At 44.7% G+C, this 27,247-nt stretch overlaps 1 protein-coding gene across 5 annotated transcripts in view; it reads right to left on the bottom strand.

Annotated features, from left to right (window-relative positions):
• The window catches only part of LOC142564535 (uncharacterized), a 40,933-nt gene that overhangs the window by 4,744 nt on the left and 8,942 nt on the right, over nt 1-27,247 (bottom strand). Inside the window, exons 1-5 of one of the 5 annotated variants that reach the window (XM_075675554.1) lie at nt 23,330-23,568; nt 21,931-22,230; nt 17,837-17,905; nt 16,582-16,664; nt 2,169-2,253 (exon numbers count right to left, since the gene is read on the bottom strand). In XM_075675554.1, the coding sequence (XP_075531669.1) occupies nt 2,169-2,253; nt 16,582-16,664; nt 17,837-17,905; nt 21,931-22,230; nt 23,330-23,413 (621 nt within the window). In that variant the 5' untranslated portion in view covers nt 23,414-23,568. Of the gene's footprint in view, nt 1-2,168; nt 2,254-16,581; nt 16,665-17,836; nt 17,906-21,930; nt 22,231-22,384; nt 22,488-23,329; nt 23,570-27,247 lie in introns of those variants that run through there. The other 4 variants (XM_075675558.1, XM_075675556.1, XM_075675559.1 and 1 more) reach the window with 4 other exon arrangements.

Genomic DNA, 27,247 nt, shown 5'->3' with positions numbered 1-27,247 from the left:
TGAACCTGACAGCAGGCGATTTAACGTGGTAGAATTACAGGCTGCACTGAACTGTTGCGTCTTATGAGATGATCGAATACCAACACTCCGAAACACACAAAACACTACTATCACTTTTTAATGCCATAATCTCTGCTAGATATATTCCATCTGCCTGGAAGCAAGCAGTCGTAATTCTTATTCTCAAACACAGCGAGGATTCGACTTCAACCAGTAGCTACAGGTCTATAGGCCTGACAAGCTGCCTATGCAAATACTTTGAGAAAGTGGTAAACAGACGCCTAATTCACTTTCTTGAAAGCAACAAAATACTAGACCCTTTGCAGTGTGGTTTTAGGAAGGGTAGATCTACGACAGATCACCTTGTCCACATGGAGGTGAATAACTGAGATGCCGTCGTGCACATGCAGTTTTTATTAGCGGTGTTTTCAGATATGGATAAGGCACACGACAGAACCAGAAGTTTTGGAATTCTTCGTGATCTGGCTGGTATGGGTGTCAGAGGCAATCTCTTGAGCCTGATTCAAAGCTACCTCTCTAAGTGTGCGCCCCGTGTGAGGGTTGGTAGAGTGCTATCTCGTCAGTACACGCAGGAAACAGGTGTGCCACAAGGTGGTGTGCTGAGCTGCACCCAATTCATCGTAGAAATGAATTCTATCTGTAGGATCATACCACGAACAATGTTTTATTCAGTGTATGTGGATGACGTACAGATAGGATTTAAATCATGCAATATTTCTATCTATGAGCGACATGTACAGCTTGGCCTAAACAAAATATCTAAGTGGGCTGACGAGAATGGATTTAAGTTAAACCCCCAAAAAAGCACGTGCGTTCTATTCTCTAAAAAGAGGAGTATATTACCTGACCCTGTTGTGCATCTTAATGGACAGCCGCTATTTGTCAGCCACGAAAATAAATTTTTAGGAATGATCTTAGACACGAAACTAACATTTGTCCCTCATCTTAGGTATCTGAGAGCGAGATGTCTGAAGACAATTGATTTACTGAAGCTCTTGTCTCGCACATCTTGGGAAGTGACAGGGGATGCCTATTGAGCCTCTACAAAACCTTGTACGGTCCCGCCTCGACTATTGAGCTATAGTATATAGCTCTGCTGCACCTAGTGCTTTGAAGATGCTATATCCCATTCACCACTTGGGTATACGCCAGGCTACAGGCGCTTTTAGGACAAGTCCCGTAGAAAGCCTGTATGTGGAGTATAATGAAGGGTCATTACATCTCCAAAGGACACATTTAACTTTTTCTTATGCTCTCAAGGTTAAATCAGACGTGCAGCATCCATGTCACTCATCTATTCGTGAAGTGTCTATAGCCAGGTTATTTCGTAACCACCCAACTATTAGAGCTCCGTTGAACCTTCGTTTGATAACACTGCCAGAAGAAAAAAGTGTCTTAGTCCCAGAGAATGTCCCCATGGCACCCATTCGCCTGCTCCCACTAGGGGTATGGCAGACCATTCAATACGACGTCACTTTCGTAGAAATACCTAAGAGAGCGCCAGAAGCAGATATACAATTATATATTCGTGAACTTCAGAAGAAATACCCCTGTACAATATACTATACACCCTTCCGAGTCCTCGAAAGGAGTTTCTTACGCTGCTCTGGGACGTTCATTTTCAGTATCCGGGGCACTAAATCCACACGCAAGTATCATTACAGCGGATGCCTACGCTATACTATTGGCTATTCAAAACATAAGGCTCACAAAACTTGCTAGGGCTATTGTGCTTACAGATTCATTAAGTGTAATCAGAGCCCTACTTAGTCCATGAAAATATAAGAACTCAGTTTTTAGTGAGCTGTATAGTCTGTTGTAGTACCTATATATGTGCAATCACGTGATTGTCATATGCTGGGTGCCTGGTCACAAAGGTATAAAAGGCAACGAAGCTGCTGACCAAAGCGCTAGGTCAGTAACATTTAGCAATGCAGATTCAAATATTCCCATGCCTTCCACAGACCTAATGCCTTTTCTACGCCGTAAATTGAGGAATCATTGGCAAGGTGAGTGGGACACACAAGCCCATGAATAAGCTTCACATAATAAAACCAAAAATGGGGAACTGGATAAATGGGAAAATTGCAAGGTACAAGGAAGTACTTCTTTGCCGATTAAGGATAGGCCACAAATACGGTACGCACTCTGATCTCTTGACCGGGGGCGATCCTCCAACTTGTGTTAAGTGCGGTAATAGTCTCACAGTCCTCCACCTTCTTATTCAGTGCCCTACAAAAGACACAGAAAGGAAAAAGTATTTTCCTTCTGCATATCGCGAAAATGTACCTCTTCCCCCTGCATTCCTTGGACCTTGGTCCAGTGGACTAGTCAGCTTAAAAGTGATGTTGAGGCGTCTACTAAAGAGGTTCGGACCGATATTGACACGGAACACATGGATAGTCGCCTGGCGCTTTTATTGGAAGCGAAGCAGTCGATGTTAGCGAGATTGAAGGGTCATAGATTAAATAGAAGGCTTAGAAATCGTATAGCAGTGGTTAATCATGAAATTCAAGACCATTGTCAGGTACTGTGCAAGTAGAAGTGGGATGAAGTATGCAATACTATTGATGGTCGCATTAAGAGGGGAGGCACCTGGAGTTTCTTCAGACATTTACTAGATGAGGCAAACACTAAATATAATCAGAGGAATATGATAGGTAAGCTGGTCCACCAGGCGTGTCGGGACTCCATGGAGCAGGAGTTGCTAAAGCATTTGGCTGAGAGATACCTTCCGTTGAAGACCTGGCACGATGCACCTGACGTGATTTTGGAATATACTGGGGACGCATATGCAGCTGTGGATGAGGAATTTACTGAAAGTGATATAAAGATGGCGCTGCAGAAACTTAATAGTCGATTGGCATCAGGGCCGGATGGCATTAGGAATAAAATGTTGCGGAATTTAGACGACGGGTCAATTGAGTTCCTTACGAGGGAGATCAATTGCCGATGGAAGGAAGGCTCTTTCCCGGAAGAGTGGAAACTTGCAACTAGTGTTCTGATACCCAAACCGGGGAAGGCCATAGGGCTTGAAAATCTCAGACCCATTTCCCTATTATCGTGTTTGGGGACAGTCGCTGAGCATGTCATTTTAAATAGGCTAACGCGTTATGCTGAGGGCACTGGGGTCTTTCCGCACTCGATGATAGGATTTTGGCCCGGCCTCTCGACTCAGAATGCTATGATCAGGATTAAGCATCAGCTCCCTGACCGGCGGACAAGGGATACTAAGGCACTAATTGGATTTGATGTGGCAAAAGCTTTCGATAGAGTCCGACATTCTTTCATTCTACAGGTGCTATCGGACTTGAGTATGGGGCAGCAGCTTTTCCATTTTGTCAAGGCTTTCCTTATGGATAGAAGGACATGCCTCAGGTTTGGGGAGATAATGTCGGAAGTCTTTAAATTGGGTTGCTGTGGTACTCCACAGGGATCCGTACTCTCGCCTATGTTATTCAATCTGGCGATGTCGAAGTTGGCTAATACACTGGACACTGTCCAGGATATTGGCTATTTTATCTATGCGGATGACATTACGATATGAAGTGTCGATGGTAGTGATGCAGAGCTTGAGGCTAGGCTGCAAAAGGTGGTAACGCTTAAGGAGGAGTATCCGGATCTCATGGTGCTCAAGTGCTCCACTAAAAAGTCGCAGTTGTTGATCTTCAAATCTAAGAAGCTAGGTTGTAGGCCAAAGGGTTGGGAACCGGAAGTTGAGCCTTGCATTAGAATTCATACTAGGGAAGGGTCGGTGATACTCAAAGCTGAAGAAATCAAGGTCCTGGGTTTTGTACATGAAGCGAACGGATCGAACATTAGAACCATTCAGCGTATTACCAAGAAGACGGAGGAGGCCATAAGACTTATAAGAAGGACCTCTAATAGGCATAGGGGTTTAGGAGAAGAAGGTGCGATGCGCTTAGTTCACGCATTTATTATGTGTCATTTCGCGTATGTGGCAGCTATGCTAAATTGGAATAGGGGGGAGAAAAATAAATTGGAAGCATTAATCAGAAAAGCTGCCAAGGCTGCGCTTGGCCTGCCTATGGCTACGTCTGACGATATGTTGTTACTACTGGGTTTGCATTATATTTTAAATGAAACTGCCGAGGCTCAGCGTACTGAACGGAGGGAGCGGTTGCTAGGTACACCAGCGGGTAGGTATTTTTTAGAGTCAATTGAAGAATCGGTGGTTGTTTCGCACGACAGGGCGCCCCTACACGAGTTTAACGCGAACCTTAGAGCAAATGTCATGGTTCGTTCGTTTCCGCAGAATGAGCACTCCGCGCACAATGTAGGGAGGCGGGTCGCTAGAGCTAGGGCTTTGTTGCGAGAGACAAAGAATCAAGAGGAGGAGTGTGCGTTTGTTAACGCCGCATGGATTAAGGGTAAAAATGCTTATTAGGTGGTGGTGGTGGTAGATGACGATGGGAGCGATAAAAATGCCGCTTCCATTTATGCCGAACAGGAGGCGATTGCTCTAGAACTAATTGATTCAAGAAGAGTTTTGGGGTTTAGTGACTCGCAACCAGCGATTAAAGCCTTCTCGATAGGACTTGTTGCGCAACCGGCTAACAGACTCCTGCAGGATAGGGATATAGGGGTAGGGATACAGTTGCTTAGTTCCAGGCGCACATAGGGACAGTGGAGGGAGCCCCGCGTAACCTCAACGAGGTGGCGCACAGGGAGGCATGAGGATTGGTGTGCTCTGTACTCCCTGAAGGGGCTGGATCGCCCGCTCCTGAGTACAGGGACCAACTGTTAACCTACAACGAAATCACCAAGCACTATTACTTAGGGCGCAGGGCATTCCCCCTGTCACATTCTAAATAAGTAGGCCACAGCCGGTTACATTAAGGCTTCTGCAGACACGAACGTACCCTAACCCGGTCATCATCAATAAAGTTAATCAGGACTGTGGGGTTTCAGTCTATTGTAGTAAGTGTGGGGATTTGCTTGATTTAGAACACATGCTTTGGCGCAGCTTGGCGTTGGCCGTTGATGGTTCTCGAGGTGAAGAGTGGTGGCAGCGGATGCTGAACAGTGAAGCGCTGGCGGACCAACTCAGGGCTGTCCAGAGGGCCCATGTGACGGCAGAGGGGCTCGGCCTCTCTGTACCGACGTGGGAGCGGCCCGCATCAGTCACACACTGATCCCTCAAGACCTAAATAAAGCTCTTCATACCATACCATACCCTGCATTCTTTCTTATCGATGAACCGTTTTTTTAATCTGAAAATATTTTTAGATTTCTTAGCCGAAACCGACACCCTGAAAATCTTTTGGCCAGGCAACTTTTAGTACGTGACTAACAGGCATGCATTCAAGGGCTCTCTTGGAACTCTGGTTTCACTGTTATGCTTTGTTGCATCATGTTTTTAACGAAAGCCCATTGTCATAGCCCACATCACTGCCCAGCCAGCGTCATAATTTTAGCAGGTATATATTCTACGCCACTTGCAGCGGAAGTTTTTGGCCCTTTTGTAGCCATATCAGATCTACCATGATGAATTCATTGTGCTCGTCATCCATATTACACCGTTAACATTACCACTTGTCATGGCGCTCTTTGGCCAAACCTGGCCCTTGCGCCATAAAACGCCACACATCATCATTAGTGGCATCTCGCTTACAAGAGAGACAGAGTGAAAACAAGAGGTGGGAGGCTGAGAAGTTTACCATAATAAGCGTCCGGTTGGCTACAAAGAACTTGTCAAGGTAGCACATGGGGTGTATGGTTTTAGAGACCCTGCCGATTCAATGCGCACTTTTGCATTGATGGGAAACGGAGGGTTCGTGAAGCGGGATATAATAGTCTGCAAGTTAGGCCGCGTCATACCTGCATCTCTTACGTAAATGCAACCGGATTGCGCACATTTGCTTTGAAATCCACAAAACCCATGCCATCAGGAGACAAGAACTCTTAGCCGTAACCTCGCCGGGCACCCCAGCTCAGTAATTCACCGGAATTAGTGCCGAGGTGCCTAGGTGGTCGATGGCATCCAGCATCTTTAGAGCCCTTACGCAGCAGATCGGCAAACTATGGCGCCGTAATCCAATCGCACGCGCATCATGCTTTTGTAGAGGTTCACGAAGCACTTACTATCACTATCCCAATTACGGTGCGACAGTATTTTATAAATGCTGATAATTTTAAGGCATTTGTTCCTAAGAAACTTTATATATGGAATGAAAGTTAGCTTAGAGTGCCGTAAGATGCCCAGAAATGTGTGTTCTGTAGTCACCAGCATGTTCTGTCTGGGTAGTTCTACACTTGGCTCTGATATTAGGCTTCTCTTTCGTGGGAACCGGACACAAGAACTGTTCGGAGGAACTACGATGAAGCCAACTTCTTCTGCCCATTTACATAACTTGTTCAAGCCAAGCATAACATTTCGCTAACAGATTGTGAGGTTACTCGATTTGAATCCCAATTGTATATCGTCTACGTATACGGAATTAAACATGATTTATGCCCATAGCCACAGAAGAGTTTGTCCAGGAAGCGTTTACTTTAACGATTGCGCGGTGCACGAGTGCGGCCCGTTGGGATAAGCCAGCAGACGCAGGCAAAGAAGAGATTTCAGGAAAAAGCGTGGGCAGTTTCAGTGCACATGGTGCCGTTTATTGTCTGCTGGAGTGGACAGCGTCGCACCTCAGCGCCCATGAGACAGTTGTGATGAGCGTAAGCCTGCTCAAGCTGATGCCGTCTTCAGCGACTCTTTTGTTCGCCTACACCCTATGGGGCCTCCTTTCTGCAGCCAGGAGAAAGGGTTGGCACGGAGCGGCGAAGAATGGTGTTACGCGCCAATATACATGAAGGCGTTGTGCAAAACAACCGAGCGAGCATACTGCTGGGATATGTTGCTGCAATTGATCTATACTTGAAAAATAAGAAATGACAGAAACAAGGAATAAAGAGAAATGAAACGTTTCATTAAAAAGACAGGAACAAGTTGTACGAACTAAGAACATTAAGAGCATTCGAAATCTAGGTAAGCAGTAAGTCATTTTAACATATGACCATAGCAGGTATTTTTCTGTGCTTGCTTGCCTGGCAGAGTGCTGACTACGGGCAGAGCAACAGAGCGTGGCTGTATGCATACAACCAGTTGTAGATACAAACGTGGGAAGGTGGAGACCTTCGTCTTACAGAAAAAAAATTTCCGTGAAACACGATTTTCTTATCCAAAAGGGAGTTAAGGAGGCGGAATCATAGAGATAAAGGTTCACTAACCTCCTATGAATCAATTTTTTTATCCTATGAATCCATTCCATTTTTGTTGGACGAAACGTGAATGTCAAATAAGATTCGCGTTGTTCGAGTTCTCCGGTAGCGCGAACATTGTTGTCTAATAATATAACTTTGATAATACCATTACTGTGACATTTTGACATTATATGTTTAAAAAGGGCAAGGCATGGGACTTACTGCGCATGCGGAAGATGACTGTTGAACCCACTTCTAAAAGATGTGTCCATCTGTCCTACGTATTGCATGCTACATGCTCCGCGTTCCAACAGGTACTCGGCATTCGGGTAAACAGACCCGAGTTCACCTTTCATTAAGTGCTTGTACTTGGACTGCGCGTTCTCTGCACTTTGAGTTCTTTGCGTATGACTGGAATGATATATATCATTGCAGACCCTGCAAATGCCTTCGTCCTCATCATTCGAGTTGTAATCAAGAATTTTGTCATACACGCCGAAACGGCAATACTTTATACTCGCTGGCGCTACGAACATTACTAGACCGAAGATGAAATGTCAAAGTAACCTTTAGCGCGTCGTTTTGTCTGCTTCGGAATCGGACGAACGGTTCACGAGTGCCTTCTTGAGGATTTGAATGTAAAACACCGCTCTGAATGGTTCTAGAGTGCATGAAATGGACCAGTCGATGGTATGGAATGCACTCAAAGTACGTTGTAATAAAATACAGTCAAATCTATCCAGTCAGAGCAGCAGAATCTTCGACCTTCCAGGAGCGCTTCTATTGAAAGCTGATGAATTTATTAACCGACTATCACTAAGTCGGGATGAGAAAATTTTGAGTTTTTATATAAAACCCGTAGAAAAGTTAGAGGTGGGCTATTCACGATATTCATAAGGTTAGGATACAAATTTGAAATATGCAGAATGCTGCAGTGAAAAAAGTATGTATACGAAAACGTATTTTATCGCCACATTTTTTCAATGCATATTGCATTACCCTATCAGCTTTCCCCTTAGTATAAATCTTCATAATGTTGTTACTAGAAATACCTTCGTGCGGTTTTCCTATAAGCAATAGTTTTTGCATAAGCAGAACGTTAAAAAATTTTCAAAAATATTGATAAAGATATCGTCACTTCTTTATCGCATGCACTTACATCGGGAAATATCAAGGCTGCAACATTAATGACGATATAATTTATAACGCGAATTATGCGCCATAGCTGAACCGAACGTAACGCACTCTGAAAGACGTCAATTACTGCAGCACGGAATATAACAATATTAAATTAAAGGACAAAGGCCACGTGGCAAACAACGTCGTCTAGTTGTTCAAATTAGGAAGACACACATGAAAAGGCTATAACTGAAATGCTACGTGCGCTCTTTTTGGAAACAATCGCACATATCAGGGACACCAGCTTGCATTTGGGTATTCACTTGTGTCACAAATGAACACGGCAATTCGAAGCACTCCCAGAGCATTTAGCTAGCCCTATCAATGAAGCACTTTATGTGCTGTGGCGTAAAGCATTTATTTTAAATAATGTCATTGTCCTTAACACTCGAGAAGCTCAGTGGCATAAATTTAAGTTCGTTGCGTTTGTATACTTACTTTTTTCTTAAAGTTAAAGCCCAGTCGATTGCTCCCACTCTATTACTTGCAACGATCAATGATTATCAGCTATAAATTTAGTACAATGACCTAATGACACTGCATAATCAGCACCGTTCGAAATACATTGTCATCAAGAGACCAATACAGGTCCTCGGGTGCTGAATTGTAAAAGTAAAAGTTCAGGTCATCGACTCTTCCCTGCCAGAAAGTGTGAAATGTGTAGGAAGATTCCGGAACTCATTCGCGCAAGGTATCGGGTTCTCAACATTACACATGTCAGCAATAAAAGTCGCTAAGCAGGGTCGTCAAAGTTTGCTTGCTAAAGACCAAACTACTTCCCGGAAAATAAATTCCAATGGGAGAGATTCTAAAGTATTTCTGGACTATTGGACAGCGTTGTCTAGTCAGGCTGGTTTTGCCAACCTTAATAATAATAATGCTTAAGTGTTTCTGGTACCACCGAAGATGTTTATGCAAAACATTTCATCTCCACAGAAACTACGGACTACCCAGAATTTTGACAGGCCCTAGTATTTCGGAGAAGTGGATGAAGCAACAGAAAGGAAATTAATTATTCTTCCACACAGCTTCTTTTTCTTGCAAAGAATAACTAGCTGATGGTTCGATGTATTTCGGCTGCAAGCATGTCAACCTCAGAAGCTCTAAGCCCAGGTACTCATTATATTGTGATATGCGGGTAAGAGATATCCAATCTGGACAAAATGGAGTAAAGATCATTAAGCATGAGATTTTTATGTTTAGTGAATGACAATATGGATCGTATGCCACTTAAGGTGTTGGTGAATAGAGCACCTTTTTGTAGCGTTCTTTCCATGATATGTTTGACAGCCAAGAAAACTGCATACGCCTCAATCATAAAGATACTCATTTCTGAATATAAAATGTCTGATTCGGAGAAGAATGGACCAACTGCTGAGTAGGACACGCCGCCATGACACTTAGACGCATCAGTGTAAAATCGTTGGCATGAATGTTTTGACCGTAGTTCGAGAATATGCATTCCAACATGTGCGTCTGCAGCATGATTTCTAACGTCTACAAGTGATGTGTCACATTCTATGTCCTTCCATTGCCAGGGGGGCAATCGCGGTACTGGGGCAATCAGGCCATGCTGAGATCGGAGCATCCATTTCTTCGCTCAGCCTCCTCACATGCAAGAAGAGAGGATGTCTCACTGCGGGTCGATGTTAAAGGACTGTGGCACTGGTTATATCGTTTATGTTAGACGGAGAGGGATGCTCAAAATTGACCCTACACGCAGGAAAACAACGGACGAAGGCACGGTAGCGTTAGCCATAGCACAAGCTAACGCATACATATAATCAGCTACTCGAAAAATGGCAGTACGCTACTTCTCGAACGACCAGATTTCACTTGAGGCACTAAACATACACGGATAAGGCAAAATATGAAAACAAGACAGATCCGTCGAAATTTTGTGGATGCCAGCCCACACCCCCGACTCAACGGGAGAAGACAAGCGTAGCGCGGTGGCACTCAACGCAGCTCGGGGACTCACTTTCTGAGCTGCGACGAATATTGACCCCTCGACAGGGTCCTCTGAGGTGTGGGAATGGGAACACAGAATTACTAGGTTCAAGGACATCACCAAGCGTTACAAGACGCAAAGATGCCCTTATCCACCACCCCATCCACAACTCAATTGATCACAAGTTGTCCTGGGACGACAATTACAAACCAGCACATACAAGAGCTCGATAACAATGCACACTATTTATCCAGAATTATACACAGCAGATAAATGTAATGTGTGAAGCACCATAGCCGCACTGGAACGCATGCTATGGAAATGGCAGGAACTAATACACCATTATGAGAGCGAGACCCCACCAACAGCGTCCGCGCGCAATGGCAGACCACGCTGATCAGCTCGAACCTGTAAGACCAACTGTGGGAAGCCTGGCAGGCCAAAGAAGCCATCGGGAGACAAGAACTCTTGGCCTTAACCTCGGCGGGTGCCTCGGCGTACTAACTGGCCGCGCGCAAATTGTTTTCATTTGAAACAAATTTTTCCTCACTCGCACCAAATTGGCATTCACTTTCCAAAAGCACACAAAGCCCGACTATAACCGTTGGAGGAGGAGGGACAACTGTTTAGCCTCAACATAAAGGCTTGTCACGGGACCTGCCCTGAAGGCGCCTGTGGCCAGTCGCATGCCTAGGTGGTCGACAGTATCCAGTGTATTTAAAGCCTTTGACGCGGCAGATTGGTACACTATGGCGCCGTAATCAAATCGTGCATGTATCAGGCCTTTGTAGAGGTTCACGAGGCACGTCCTATCACTAGCCAAAATATAGCGGGGCAGTATTTTATTATTGCTCATTGTTTTTAGGCTCCCCGCAGGGGCGTCTGCGTCAGCAGGCGTTTGGTGTGTTGCGACACCACGTACCCGAGCACACGAGGGTTGGACCCTCCCGCGTGTCGCCGTGCGCGGCTTAGCCGTGTCTGGGGAAAGGGGGATCCTGGAGGTTGAGCCGATGCTGGGTGTTTCGACCTTTAAGGTCCCCGGCGGAGCCAACACACCTCTTCGGCCTCTGCTTCACATAGACGGCACCCCCGGACTGACCCACCCGGGGGAAATCGGTAGTCGCCTCTTCCTGTCCCTCTCGTCTCAAACCTTCGTCTTTATTTCTCACTTTATATCTTTCCTGTCTTCTTCTCTCTTCCATTTACTTCCTTTCTCCATGGCGGCAAGGGTTAACCTTGTGTGGATATCCTACCTTGGGTTATATTGATTGAACCATATTGTGTTATAGTGATGGCGTACGGCTGGCGTCGTGCAAGCTTGTACACAAGCTCTGCCCCGTCCCCTCGTTGGGCTCCGTGGTGGGCGGTCGGCGCTGTTGCCGAATTTTTATATATTTCCATGCAAACTTCTTTCCGCAAACTTCCTGATCGCCCTCCGAAACGAGGGAGCACCGAAGATGTATTTCAGCTTTCGGACACCAAATCCAGAATTTCCCCTGCTTCCACGTTATTCACTCTGAAAAGCCAAACAAAGCAGTGCAAAACATTTCACCATTCCTTGTCTCAAAGTCCTTGACTGACGTTTTTGGACCAGGTTACAAGGTGTCCAGGATGGCAAGCGGTGACCTCCTCTTGGAGCTCCGCTACCAGAAGCAATATGAGAAACTACAGAAACTAGTGTCATAAGGGGAGACCCACATAACAGTAACGCCACACCGTACAATGAACACCACCCGCGGTGTTGTGTCCGATGATGATCTGCTTGAGCTGACTGAAGCGGAACTCCTTGAGGGCTTCAGTGAGCAAAATTTTATCAATGTTAGAAGAATAAAGATGAGGCGAGATGGTAAAGAGATTCAGACGAAGCCCTTAATAATCACCTTTGGTTCAAGTGTCCTGCCCGAGTCAATCGAGGCCGGGTACATCAAGCTCCGTGTTAGGCCGTACGTGCCCAACCCGCTCCGTTGTTTCAAATGCCAGCGCTTTGGCCACAGCTCGCAGAGCTGCTGAGGCCGCCAAACTTGTGCTAAATGTAGTGCCCATGAACACACATCTGAAGCTTGTGAGAATGCTCTCCACTGTGTAAACTGTGATGGGGAGCACGCCGCGTACTCGCGGTCGTGCCCATCCTGGAAAAAAGAAAAGGAAATTGTAACAGTTAAAGTAAAGGAAAATATAAGTTTCAAGGAGGCACGCAGGCGGGTATCGTACCTGCCCAAGAAAACCTTTGCCGATGTGGCGCGTCAGAGGGAAGCGTCACAACGGCCTCCCGCGGCTGCCCGACCCACAAGCAGTGAGTCGGCAGCTACGCCATCTGCCCCCGCGGCGGTTACAGTTAGCGCTGCTCCGCCAACCCAGCAGACGGGGCCATCAACCCCGAAGCTGGGTGCAGCCGAGGCTAACCCAACCTCCCCGGCCCCATCCAGCGCTGGCAACAGCCGGCGCAGCCAGATCCCTCAGGGAGCCCCATCGACCTCCGGGCTGGTGGGCGCAGGGATCTCGCCTTCCGAGGCAGGACCCTCACAGAAAACTTCTCGCTCGCAAGAGCATGTGTCCGGCGCCTCACAAGAGGCAATGGACACTACACCTGTCCTCACGGCGCGCCAAGCGCCTAAGGAGCGGCGAGGCTCCCTCGAAAGCTCCAGAAAGGGGCAAAACCCCGATTACAGGGCCTTGAAAGAGCTCTGTAATCTAAGGCATAACATCCGTTTTCCGTACACACAGCACTTATTCACTTCCAATATCGATACACAAATAATTCAATGGAACATCGGAGGTCTTCTTAGAAACATAGATGATGTGCAGGAACTCATCCAAAAACACAATCCAAAAGTGCTGTGTTTACAGGAAACACACCTAAAATCCAAACACACAAACTTTCTCCGACAGTACATAACTTATCGCAAAGATCGCGATGATGCTGTCGCATCATCGGGCGGTGTCGCCATTGTTATCCATAAGAGCATTGCGTGTCAACTTTTACAGCTTCAAACGCCTCTCGAAGCAGTGGCGGTTCGAGCTGTTCTCCTAAACAAACTCATCACCATTAGCTCTCCTTACATACCCCCACATTACAAATTAACGAAACATGAACTTCAATCCTATGTAGATCAATTGCCAGAACCTTATGTTGTTCTTGGCGATTTCAATGCGCATAGCACCTTGTGGGGAGATTCTCGCATCGATGCGCGAGGTCGTCTCGTTGAACAGTTCCTTTTTTCTTCTGGAGCGTGCCTTCTAAATAAGAAAGAACCCACATATTACTCTCTGGCAAACAGATCCTTTTCGTCAATAGATCTTAGTATAGTTTCCGCGTCTATACTGCCCGAACTCAAATGGGAAGTTACGAGCAATCCTTACGGGAGCGATCACTTCCCCATACTGCTAAGAACATCTAAAGAAAATGAATTTCCCCCACAAGCTCCTAGGTGGAAGATAGATACAGCCGACTGGGAGAAATTTCGAAATCTATCTAGCATCTCATGGGCTGATATGTCTTCTCTAGAAATTGATACCACTGTGGAGTATTTTACAGCGTTCATAATAGATGCCGCATCTAAATGCATATCTGAAGGAAGTGGTTTGGCATGCAGATGGCGTGTCCCGTGGTGGAACGACGAATGTAGGATTGCTCGTAAGAAACAGAACAAAGCGGGGGGTTGCTACGCGCTTCCCCCACTGCAGAGAATCTTATCAACTTTAAGAAAGTAAAATCTCAAGGCAGGAGAACCCGCAGGCAGGCCAGAAGAGAAAGTTGGCAGAACTTTTTATCAAGTATTAACTCGTTTACAGATGAGGGGAAAGTCTGGAACCGGGTAAATAGAATTAGAGGGCGACAAACATATTCACTCCCTCTGGTGAACACACAGGGTGATATGCTGCAAGACCAGGCACACTCACTTGGGGAGCACTTTGAGAGCGTGTCAAGTTCAACAAATTATTCAGAATCCTTTCTCAAATACAAACAAACAGAAGAATGTAAGCCGCTCATAGGAAAATGTCGAAAGAATGAACCATACAACTGTCCATTTAGTATTGCCGAGTTCAGAGCTGCCTTGGGATCATGCAAGAGCTCCGCACCGGGTTCTGACAGAATCATGTATGAAATGATCAAAAACCTACACAATGACACCCAAGTTACACTACTCACAATTTTCAACACTATTTGGGCTGCAGGATACTTTCCAACTGCATGGAAAGAAGCAATTGTGGTCCCTGTTTTGAAGCAGGGGAAAGACCCATCCATGGTGGCAAGCTATCGTCCGATAGCTCTTACAAGCTGCCTGTGTAAGGTTTTTGAAAAAATGATAAATCGGCGACTGATCCATTTCCTTGAACAAAACAAAATGCTTGATCCCTATCAGTGTGGCTTCCGAGAAGGGCGCTGCACAACCGACCATCTTGCACGTACTGAAGGACATATTCGTGACGCGTTTTTACACAAACAGTTTTTCTTATCGATATTCCTCGATATGGAGAAGGCGTACGATACGACCTGGCGCTACGGAATCTTGAGAGATTTGTCAGAAATGGGCATTCATGGTAATATGCTAAACGTAATAAAAAGCTACTTGTCCAATCGTACCGCCCGGGTGAAAGTAGGCAATGTGCTGTCACATCATCTTATACAAGAAACCAGTGTACCCCAGGGTGGCGTGCTCAGTTGCACACTCTTTATTGTTAAGATGACAACACTTCGTGCTTCCTTACCACCGGCCATTTTATATTCCGTCTATGTGGACGACATTCAAATTGGTTTCAAATCCTGTAACCTCGCAGTGCGCGAGAGACAGGTGCAACATGGTTTGAACAAGGTGTCAGGGTGGGCAGAGAAAAATGGATTCAACATCAATCCTCATAAGAGTTCTTGTGTTTTGTTTACAAGGAAGAGAGGCCTGGTTCCGGATCCCTGCTTAGAAGTGTGTGGACAACAGATACCTGTAAACAAAGAGCTCAAATTTCTAGGTGTTATACTGGACAATAGACTCATTTTCGTCCCACACATTAAACATATTAAAGAAAAGTGTCTAAATACAATGAACATAATGAAACTTCTATCCCAGACTACGTGGGGTAGTGACAGGAAGTGCCTAATGAATCTCTATAAGAGCCTCATCCGGTCACGATTAGATTATGGTGCCGTGATATATAACTCTGCCGCCCCGAGTGCGCTAAAGATGCTAGACCCTGTTCACCATCTGGGTATCCGTTTAGCCACAGGAGCTTTCAGAACGAGTCCCGTACAAAGTTTATATGCAGAATCGAATGAGTGGTCACTTCATATCCAGAGAACATACATCAGCCAAACATATTTTTTGAAAGTCCACTCTAATCCTGAACATCCCTGTTTTAACACCATTAATAATATGACATGCTACACTGTTTCGTAATCGTCCTTCCGTAAGACAGCCTTTCTCGCTGCGTGTGAGGGAGCTTAGTCCTGAAATGGATGTTCCACTCCTCGAACTTCGCCTAATGCATCCAGCCAAGCTGCTACCTCGTTCGGAGTGGCAGTTGGTACAATGCTATACATCTTTCATGGAAGTTACAAAAACGCTCCAGAGATTGAAATACAAATGCATTTCCGGGAACTCCAGCACAAACACTCCTCCACGGAGTTCTACACAGACACATCGAAGTCACACGACGGGGTGTCCTACGCAGCCGTCGGGCCATCCTTCTCGGAAACCGATGTACTGCATGCGGAAACTAGTATCTTTACGGCTGAAGCCTACGCCCTATTGTCGGCTGTGAAGCATATCAGGAAATCAAAACTCCAGAAAGCAGTCATATATACGGATTCCCTTAGTGTTGTGAAGGCCTTGATGGCATTCTCTAACCACAAAAATCCGGTAATTAACGAACTCTATTCTGCTCTGTGTAAAGCGTATATAGGTAATCAGCATGTCATCATATGCTGGGTGCCAGGTCATAGGGGCATCGAAGGTAATGTTCTGGCGGACCAGATGGCCACGTCAGTTGCATCACATTCTGCTAATCCGACCGCTGCAGTTCCTGTCACAGACCTGAAGCCCTTCTTGCGGAGGAAACTACGGAACCAGTGGCAACGCCTATGGGATGCGGAAACAAATAATAAGCTCCACGTGATAAAGCCAGAGTTAGGATTCTGGCCTTCCGCAACAAAATCACGTCGGACAGATGTCCTATTCTGTCGTCTAAGAATAGGACACACATTTGGCACACAACTTTTTACTCACCGGAAACCAGCCTCCAACCTGTGGTAGATGCGGGGAGAGGCTGACCGTCCTGCACGTCCTTCTGGAGTGTCGGAAAGCCGAATCTGAAAGAAACATTTTCCCTTAGCATATCGCCAGCACATCCCCCTTCATCCAGTAATGTTACTCGGCCCAGAACCGCTGTTTGACTCCAGCGCAGTCCTGGGCTTCCTGAAAGATGTTCGATTACATGTTATTAGCCCCACATACTCGTAGCGTCTCCTCTGTTTAGAGGATGCCGCTGTGACAGCTGTTTCATATAGCACATGCCTCTAGGCCCTTGTGTTTCAAGGGCTCTGGCGAGGCAGTGGTGCTCCAGGTAATTTCACCATCTAATATATTTTCTTTATTGCATCACTCTTTCACGATGAATTTTATTACACATAGAGCACGTCATTTGTCATCGACATAATCTTATTACAGATAGATTTTACGCACTCTAGAGCGACTATTTTTAAGGCCCCTATACAGCCACTTTACATTAACCCCATATAACTCATAACTACATTGCGAACTTATCAACACTGCCTTGGCGCTCTTTGGCCACACTTGGCCCTTGCGCCAAAAAACACTACATATCGTCATCATGTTTTTAGGCTTTTGTTCCTAATAAACTTTATATAGGAGATGAAAGCTTAGAGTCCAGTGTCATGCCAAGAATGTGTGTTCTGTGGTCACCAGTACGCTCTGTCAGTGTATTTCTACACTGGGCTCTGCAAATAGGCTCTGCAAATATGGAGACAGGAACTCTTCGGAGGAATTGCTTGAAGCCATTTTCTAATGCCCATACATACATTGTTCCAGCCAAGCAGAACATGTCGCTCACAGATTGTGCGTTCACCTAATATGAATCCCCATTGTATATCGTCTACGCATATGGAATAAAGCATGATTTATGGCAATAGCGACTAATACGTTTGTAGGAAAGGCTTACTTTAACAAGTACCTCGTTCACGAGGGCGGCAAGTTGGGATAAGCGAGCAGACGCAGCAAAACAACCGATTTCAGGGAAAAGCGGGGGTAAGATCACTGCACGTCGTGCCGTTTAATGTCTGTTGGGTTTGACAGAACCACGCGGCGGCACCCATGAGAGAGATGTGATGACCGTAGGGCAGCTACAGTTGGCGCCACCGAGAGCGACTCGTTTGTTCGCCTACACCCTAACGGGCCTCCTTCCCGCTGCCAGGAGGAAGGGTTGGCAGAGAGCAGGGAGGAATGCTGTGACGCGCTAACATACGTGAAGTCGTTGTACAAACCAACGAAGGTAGCATACTGCAGGAACATGTTGCTCCAATTGACATCTACCCTAAATATAAGAAATGAAAGAAAAGAGCAAAGAGAATTGAAAAATTTTAACGGAAAAAGTACAGAAATAAGATTTATTTACATTACCCCTAAGGGCCCTCACATGAGGGTATTACATAGGGGGGGGGGGGGGGGGGGGGGTACAAACATGAAATATACACAAGAAATAAAACTACATAAAATAAACTACACACAAGGAACATAAAATATATAGATATTAACAAGGGGTAAATGCACTTAGTCATGAAAACACAAGAACATTTTACATATGTTAATATGTGCATATAGGCATAAGTAATATCTAATCTGCTACCACTAACCGTTTTCATGCAACAAAGTTTGGAAAGATGGTAGGCTAACTTCAGTAGCTATGTGTGATGGTAGGTTATTCCATTCTATTATTGTGCGAGGAATAAAAGATTTTGCGTAGAGCGACGAGCGGCACATTATGCGTTTTACTTTGTTAGCGTGGTCACGGCGCGGGAAAACTGCAGGGGGTGGTGAAAAGAAGTCTTCGTGAAGCGTGGAATGGTGATAAAGCTTATGAAATAAGGTTAGGCGAGCAAACTGGCGTCGACGTGATAGTGATTCCAACTCGGCACGTTGTTTTAACGATGTGACGCTGGTGAAGCGTGAATAATCGGAAAAGATGAAGCGAACAGCACGGTTTTGCAAAGATTCAATGTTGTTGATTATGTATGCTTGATCGGGATCCCATATGGCAGAAGCATATTCAATTTTTGGGCGGATCAGCGTGATATAAGCAAGTTTTTTTAAGTGAGAAGGTGCGTGCTTGAGGTTACGTTTAAGAAGACCGAGTGCTCGGTTAGCTGATGCTAAGACGGTGTTAATATGGTAATGCCAAGTTAAGTCAGACTGAAGATGAAGGCCAAGATACTTGTAAGTTGGCGCAAGTTCTACTCTAGCATTATTGAGAAAGTAGGTGGTAGGAAGTCGAGTGGAATGGTTGGTAAATGACATTAGCTTGGTTTTAGATGTATTTAAAGACATTAACCACGAAGAGCACCAAGCGGTCACAGCATCAAGATCAGTTTGTAAGGAAAGTCGGTCAGCGTCATTACTAATATTACGATATATAACACAATCATCTGCGAATAATCGAATTCGAGATGAGACACATTTGGGTAGATCATTAATGAAAATTAAGAAAAGTAGGGGACCGAGGACGCTGCCCTGGGGGACTCCAGATGTTAAAGGAACAGAAGAAGAGTTACAGCCATTAGCACAGGTAAACTGTTGTCTGTCGGAGAGAAAATCTTTAATCCATGCAAGAACGTTTGGGTGAATGTTTAAGTGTGTTAATTTGATTAGAAGCCTGTGATGAGGAACGCGATCAAAAGCTTTAGAGAAGTCAAGAAACACTGCGTCAACTTGGAATCCTTCGTTAAATGCGGAAAATATATCGTTAGTAAATCCGGCGAGCTGAGTGTCGCATGAATAACCCCTGCGAAAACCGTGCTGGTACTTGAAGATGATATCATGGTCTTCTAGGTAGTTGATGACTTGTGTGTGTATGACGTGCTCGAGAAGTTTACATATGTTGCTAGTTAATGAGATAGGACGATAGTTAAGTGGGACAGAGCGATCACCTGATTTAAATATTGGTATTACTTTAGCTATTCGCCAGTCATGAGGAATAATGCCAGATGATAATGATTGTGAAAACATGGCTGATAACACTTGAAAAATGTTTAAAGAAGCGTTTTTAAGTACCTTGTTATTGAAACCAAGATGATCAGAGCTAGTAGTAGTTTTGAGGTTATTCAACAGGGCAAGAATACCCGAATCACTGATGACAATTTCTGGCATGGAAATGTTAGGCAATGGCTCTAATATAGGCGAAGAAGTTATATCTTCATTGGTGAATACTGATGAAAATGAATCGTTTAGAAGCTGCGAACACTCAGTTTCAGTGACTGGTTGTCCGTCAGCATTAATTAGTACTATATCAGGATAGGAACTCGGATTGATAATGCGCCAGAATCTATGAGAATTATTGGTTAACATAGTAGACAGGTCGTGAGTGAAGAAATTACGACGGGTTGTTTTAAGTAGGGACTGATACTCTTTATCACAATTTTTGTACTTGTTCCATGATGACAGGAGACGTGTGGTCATTGCTTGGCGGTACAAACGTTTTTTCTTATTATTAAGACGACGAAGACGATGTGTGAACCAAGGTGAATTTTTATGATGTCGGATGGTGATGATTGGCACATACTTATCAACAAGGTGAGTCAAGGTGGTTTTGAATGCCAGCCAGTTTGATTCGATTGAGCGTGATGAATACTGAGCCAGGAAGCTTTCAGAGAAGGTGTTTAGTTCCGAGTTAATCATCTCAAAATTCGCGCGATTGTAGCAATGAATTTGCTTAATGGTAGTTTTCTTTTCAGTAAATGGATGCGTGATGCAACCAGTGATAATGTCGTGATCGGATAAACCATTTAAATGTAGTATATCAGAAAGAACGTCCGGGTTATTTGTTAGTACAAGATCAAGGATATTAGCCGTGGTAGCGGAGCGACGGGTAGGACTAGTAATAAGTTGAGCAAAAGAAAAATCCAAGCAGGAATGAAGAAAGGTGTGGGCTTCTTTATCACTGGAATTAACACAGAGAGTGGACCATTCAATGCTTGGAAAATTAAAATCGCCAAATACGAGGAAAATAGAGTTAGGAAAACGCACATGTAAGTCGCTGAGTATTCTATGGAATTCACCCGAGAATCCATCAGACATATCGGGTGGCCGGTAGAAAGCACCAATAATAACATCAGTAACTCCGAATTTACACCATATCAATACACATTCGAGGAAAGTATCAACAGCGAGGGGAACAGCAGATAATTGTTTCTTTGTGGCTATAAGGACACCTCCTCCTTTTCTATTTATTCTGTCACACCGGAAAAAGGAAAATTCAGATTCACTCAGAAGAATGTAATCATCCGGAACGGTATCGTCCAGCCAAGTTTCAGTCAATACTAGAAGTGAAACGCACGTAGAATCTATGAGCGAAGAAAGGGCGACAGTTTTGGAAAGAACACTTCTGATGTTTGTGAACAGGAAATGTGTATTATTCTTTAAATTATGACACACATTGGGCAAGAATGACGTAGATTCTGTAGATGACTTATCAGCCGGTACGTGTCATACTGTGGTGGGATGACGAACTGGCACAGCACGGTTACCCGCGACATCCCACACATAGGTGTCATTATTGATGTGCAGCTTGTCGAATGTTAGGCGCACACGGTCACCTTGCTTTTTAATTGATCGAGAGAACTGCAGAAGTTGCCGGCGTTTGTCACGAACGGCTTGGGAATAGTCGCGTCCTATGCTGAAACCTGTGTCCCTCAGCTTGCTGCCTTTACTTAAAATAACCTCAAGTTCTTTATCGTTGAAGAACTTAGCTATAATGGGGCATTTTTTCACAGTTGAAAAACGGCCCACACGGTGTGCCCTAGCAATGGAATTTACAGTGACACCAAGCTTATCACGGCAGAACTCATGCACAAGTCGCTCTGAACTTTCCCAGCTTTCGGATTCGTTAGTATCGGTAACACCATAAAACAAAACATTTGATCTACGCGACTGGTTTTCTAGGTTATCGATTTTGTTAATGATGCTAGAAAAACCACTATCGAGAGATGTTGAGGCATGAACAGATGGAGCAGATTCTAATTTGTTTTCCAGTTCCTGCACACGTTTGGTTAAGCTTTCGAGGTCTGTTTTGAGTTCTGCGTGCATATTTAGAACTTTCATTATTGATTCGAGAAGACTTGCGTTGCTGGCTTCAAGACGCTTTACAGCCTCGGCCACACCATCTAACTTCTCTTCTTGAGCCTTTGTCATAGGTCCGGGGTTTTCCTCAACATCCCCACTCAAAAGCAACAGTCGCAAAACATAAACAAGAGCAGTGCAAGACCGTTTGAAATGGTTGGGTGGCCACGACACCGCCAGAAGACAAACATTATTGCTACGGTAACAGCGAGTTTGATAGTAACAGACCTGTAGGAAAGCAGTTGGTGAGCTTCGAACCATTGTGGCAGTGTCGTGGCCCGAAGCTTCGTCGAAATGGGCGCGCTTTTGAGGAGGCGCTGTAGATATTGCCGTCCCATGTTGCCCGACGAGCAGCATGAAATTGTCCAGGATCGGCGGCGGGTGATGCAGCAGACTTGATAAGTCGCGGCAGATTGGCGGGTTGTCCATGCAGTCCACCGTACTCATGCGCTGTTTGTCGGCACGGGTATCAGACGGCTGTACTGCAGGCAGCGACAGCAACTGTCCCAGGACAGGCAGCAGCAGCATCTGTAGGAAAGCAGTTGGTGAGCTTCGAACCATTGTTCCGAAATAAGAACATTAAACGCAATAAAATAACTATAGTCGGATGCAACTTTAGAAAAAAGGGGGCGTTTACTCCTCCGACGCGGATGCACACGAGCATCCACCAATGGGCACGTACTCTGGACTGACATCATGAGCCGGATGGCCGGTGACCCCGTAGATGAAGAAGATGGCCGCCCGCGCTTCGAACTGGGCCAACTCGCGTCAGCTGTGTGCTTCAGCGATAAATGCATTATTTTATGTAAATACTTTTTCAATAGCAACTGATCCATTTTAATCTTGGAAAACGAGTAGTAGATACGCCATTTACATGCGAACAAGCGCAAAAGTCATGCAGAGCTGCTCTTTTTACTTTTTTCCCTTGCACAGAAGCTAAAGTGCAGACGACGTGCAGTGTTGTAGAAGGCACGGGGTTATTTTTTTGTCGCTATCCGGCATGTTCTGTAGCACATGAGAGCTCTACTAAACCAGTCATCAAAATACAAAAGTCTTTATTTATACCGATAATCGCGCGTTTCAGGAGCACGATATTTCGAGCGGGACTATTTTAGAAGCAGAGGCAATCGGCTGTCGCGCTTCGGTCATCTGGGCGGGGCCGCCCCTTTTTCCTACAGTTGTATCCGACTATAGGTAAGCAGTAATTCACAATAATATGACCATTGGTGGTATTTGTGCATGCTGGCCTGGCAGAGTGCTGACTACGGGCACAGCGCCATAGCGTGGAGTGTATGCACAAACCAGTCATAGATGAAAACGTTGTAAAGTGGGATAATTGGTCTTAGGGAAAAAATGTATCCGTGGAACACGATTTTCTTTTCTAAAGGCGAGCTAAGTGGGCTGGAAGTATTTGGGAAAAGGTTCATTCACCTCCTAGGGAAACCATTTTTGTATCGTATGAATCCATTCCATTGTTGTTGGGCGAAACGTGCAGGGGAAATAAGATTCGCGTTGTACGAGTTCTCCGGTAGCGCGAACATTGTTGTCTAGTAATATAACTTTGATAATATCAATAATGTGACATTTTGACGTTATATGTTTAAAAAGGGCAAGGCAGGGGACTTACTGCACATGCTGACGAAGACTGATGAACCCGCTTCTGAAAGATGTGTCCATCTGTCCTACGTATTGGACGATGCGTGCTCCGCATTCCAACAGATACTCGGCGTTCGGGTAAACACAACCGAGTTGACCTTTCATTAAGTGCTTGAACTTGGCCTGCGTGTTCTCAGCAGTTTGAGTTCTTTGCATATGACCGGAATGATATATATCTTTGCAGTCCCTGCAAATGTCTTCGTACTCCTCATATGAGTTTTAATCACGAATTTTGTTATACATGCCGAAAAGGCAATACTTTATACTCGCGGGCGCTACGAACATTACTAGACCGAAGATGAAATGTCAAAGTAACCTTTAGCGTGTCTACTTCGGAATCGGACGAACGGTTCACGAGTGCCTTCTTGAGGATTTGAATGTAAAACACCGCTCTGAATGGTTCTAGAGTGCATGAAATGGACCAGACGATGGTATGGAATGCACTCAAAGTACGTTGTAATAAAATACAGTCAAATCTATCCAGTCAGAGCAGCAGAATCTTCGACCTTCCAGGAGCGCTTCTATTGAAAGCTGATGAATTTATTAACCGACTATCACTAAGTAGGGATGAGAAAATTTTGAGTTTTTATATAAAACCCGTGGAAAAGTTAGAGGTGGGCTCTTCACGATATTCATAAGGCTAGGATACAAATTTGAAATATGCAGAATGCTGCAGTGAAACAAGTATGTATACGAAAACGTATTTTATCGCCGCATTTTTTCAATGTATATTGCATTACCCCATCAGCTTTCCCCTTAGTATAAATCTTCATAATGTTGTTACTAGAAATACCTTCGTGCGGTTTTTCTATAAGCGATAGTTTATTGCATAAGTAGAGCGTTAAGAAATTTCAAAAATATTGATAAAGATATCGTTACTTTTATATCGCATACACTCATATCGGGAAATCTCAAGGCTGTAACTTTAATGACGATATAATTTACAACGCGAGTTATTCGCCATAGCTGAAGCGAACAAAACGCAGTCTGAAAGACGTCAATTACTGCAGCACGGAATATAACAACTTTAAATTAAAGGAGAAAGGCCACGTGGCAAACAACATCGTCCAGTTGTTCAAATTAGGAAGACACACATGAAAAGGGTATAACTGAAATGCTACGTGCGCACTTTTTGGAAACAGTGGCGCATATCAGGGGCGCCAGTTGGCATTTGGGTATTCACTTGTGTCACAGATGAACTCGGCAATTCGAATCCCTCCCAGAGCATTTAGCTAGCCCTACCAATGAAGCACTTTAAGTACTGTGGCGTAAAGCATTTATTTTAAATAATGTCATTGTCCTTAACAGTCGAGAAGCTCAGTGGCATAAATTTAAGTTCGTTGCGTTTGTATACCTACTTTTTTCTTAAAGTTAAAGTCCAGTCGATTTTTCCCACTCTATTACTTGCAACGACCAATTATTATCAGCTATAAATTCAGTACAATGAGCTAATGACACTGCATAATCAGCACCGTTCGAAAGGCATTGTTATCATGAGTCCACTACAGGGCCCCGCGTGCTAAATTGTAAAAGTAAAAGTTCAGGTCATCGAGTCTCCTCTGTCAGAAAGTGTGAAACATGTAGGAAGTTTCTCGAACTCATTCGCGCAGGCTATCGAGTTCTCAACAATACACATGTAAGCAATAAAAGTCGCTAAGCAAGGTCATCAAAGTTTACTTGCTAAAACCAAACGACTTCACCGGAAAATGAACGCCAATGGTAGGGATTCTAAATATTTCTGGACTATTGGACAGCGTTTGCAAGGCAGGTTGGTTTGGCCAACCTCAATAATAATAGTGCTTATGTGTACCTTCTGCACCCAAGATATTAATCCAAAACATTTCATACCCACAGAAACTGCAGACTACCTAGAATTTTGACAGGCCCTACTATTTCAAACAAGCGGACGAAGCAAGGGTGGGAAAGTTAAATATTGGTTCACCCAGCTTCAATTTGTTGCAAACATTATGTAGCTGGTGCTTCTATGTATTTCGTCTGCAAGCATTTCACCCTCAGTAGCTCTATGCGCAGGTACCCAGCATATTGTGATACGCTGGTTAGAGATATTCAATATGCACAGAATAGACTAATGGTCATTAAGCACGAGATTTTGTGTTTAGTGAATGACATTCTGGATCGTATTTCAGTTAAAGAGTTGCTGCATGAAACAGCTTTTTGTATCGTTATTTTCTTGATATGTTTGGCAGCCGACAATACTTAATACGCCTCAGTTATAAATATACTCATTTCCGGACGTAAAATGTCCGATTCGGAAAAGGATGGAACCAGTGCTGTGTAAGACACACCGCCATGACACTTAGACGCGTCAGTGTAAAATTCTTGGCATAAATATATTGATGGAATTTGAGAAAATGCATTCGGACAAGCACCTCTGGAGCGTCTTTTGTAAAATCTACAAATGATATGTCACATTCTATGTCCTTCCAGTGCCATGGCGGCAATGCAGGCACTGGAGGAATCTGGCTGTGCTGAGGTTTGGACATTCATTTCTTCGTTGAGGCTCCTCCCAAACAAGAAGAAAGGCTGTCTTCCTGCGAGTCGAATATAAAAGAGTGTGGCACTAGTCTTATCATTTATGCTAGAATGAGAGGGATGTTCCAAATTGGCACTACACGCATTGGATAGTGGAGGAAGCCGCTATAGCGTTAGCCATAGCACAAACTAGCGCTTACTTACAATCAACGACTCGCAAACGGCTGCACGCTATTTCGCAAACGGCCGGATCTCACTTGAGGCGCTAAAGCTACTCCGAATATATTCAGCCTAACGTGGTGACACTCAACGTAGCTCGGGGGACCACTTTCTGAGCTGCGAGAAACGTAGACCACTCTACAAAGTCCTCCGAGGTGTCGAAATGGGAACACAGAATTACTAGGTTCAAGGACATCACCAACCTTTGCAAGATGCAAAGATGCCCTTATCCACCACCCCATCCACAACTCAATAGATCACAAATTGTCCAGTGACGGCAATTTTAAATCAGCTCATACAAGAGCCCGATAACAATGCAGACTATTTATCAAGAAATATACACAGCAGATAGATGTAAAGTGTGAAACACCACAGCCGCGCTGGAACACATGCTATCGAAATGACAGGAAATAATACACCATTATGAGAGCGAGACCCCACCAACAGCGTCCGCGCGCAATGGCAGACCACGCTGATCAGCTCGAACCTGTAAGACCAACTGTGGGAAGCCTGGCAGGCCAAAGAAGCCATCGGGAGACAAGAACTCTTGGCCTTAACCTCGGCGGGTGCTCCGGCGTACTAACTGGCCGGACGCAAATCGTTCTGATTCGAAATTAATTTTTCCTCACTCGCTCCAAATTGGCATTTACTTTCCAAAAGTGCACAAAGTCCGAGTGTGACCGTTGCAGGAGGATGGATCACTGTTTAGCCTCAACGAAAAGGCTTGTCTCGGGACTTGTCCTGAAGGCGCCTGTGGCCAGTCGCATGCCTAGGTGGTAGAAGGGATCCAGTATATTTAAAGCCTTTGGCGCGGCAGATTGGTACACTATGGCGCCGTAATCAAATCGTGCATGTATCAGGCCTTTGTAGAGGTTGACGAGGCACTTTCTATCACTACCCCAATTATAGTGCGACAGTATTTTATTCATGCTTATTATTTTTAGACATTGGTTACAAAGAAACCTTATATATGGGATGAAAGTTAGCTTAGAGTCCAGTATGATGCGCAGAAATGTGTGTTCTGTGGTCATAGGCATGTTCTTTCTGTGTAGTTTTAAACTAGGCTCTGCAATTAGGCTTCTCTTTCGTTTGAAGTAGACTCAGGAACTCTTCGGAGGACTTAGCTTGAAGCTATTTTCTTCAGCCCATTTACGTACCTTGCTCAAGCAAAGCTGAA

The sequence above is a fragment of the Dermacentor variabilis genome, chromosome 11 (genome assembly GCF_050947875.1).
Source record: "Dermacentor variabilis isolate Ectoservices chromosome 11, ASM5094787v1, whole genome shotgun sequence".
NCBI lineage: Eukaryota > Metazoa > Arthropoda > Arachnida > Ixodida > Ixodidae > Dermacentor > Dermacentor variabilis.
The sequence above is the reverse complement of the archived record's forward strand: the minus strand, read 5'-3'. Positions and strand labels throughout refer to the sequence as shown.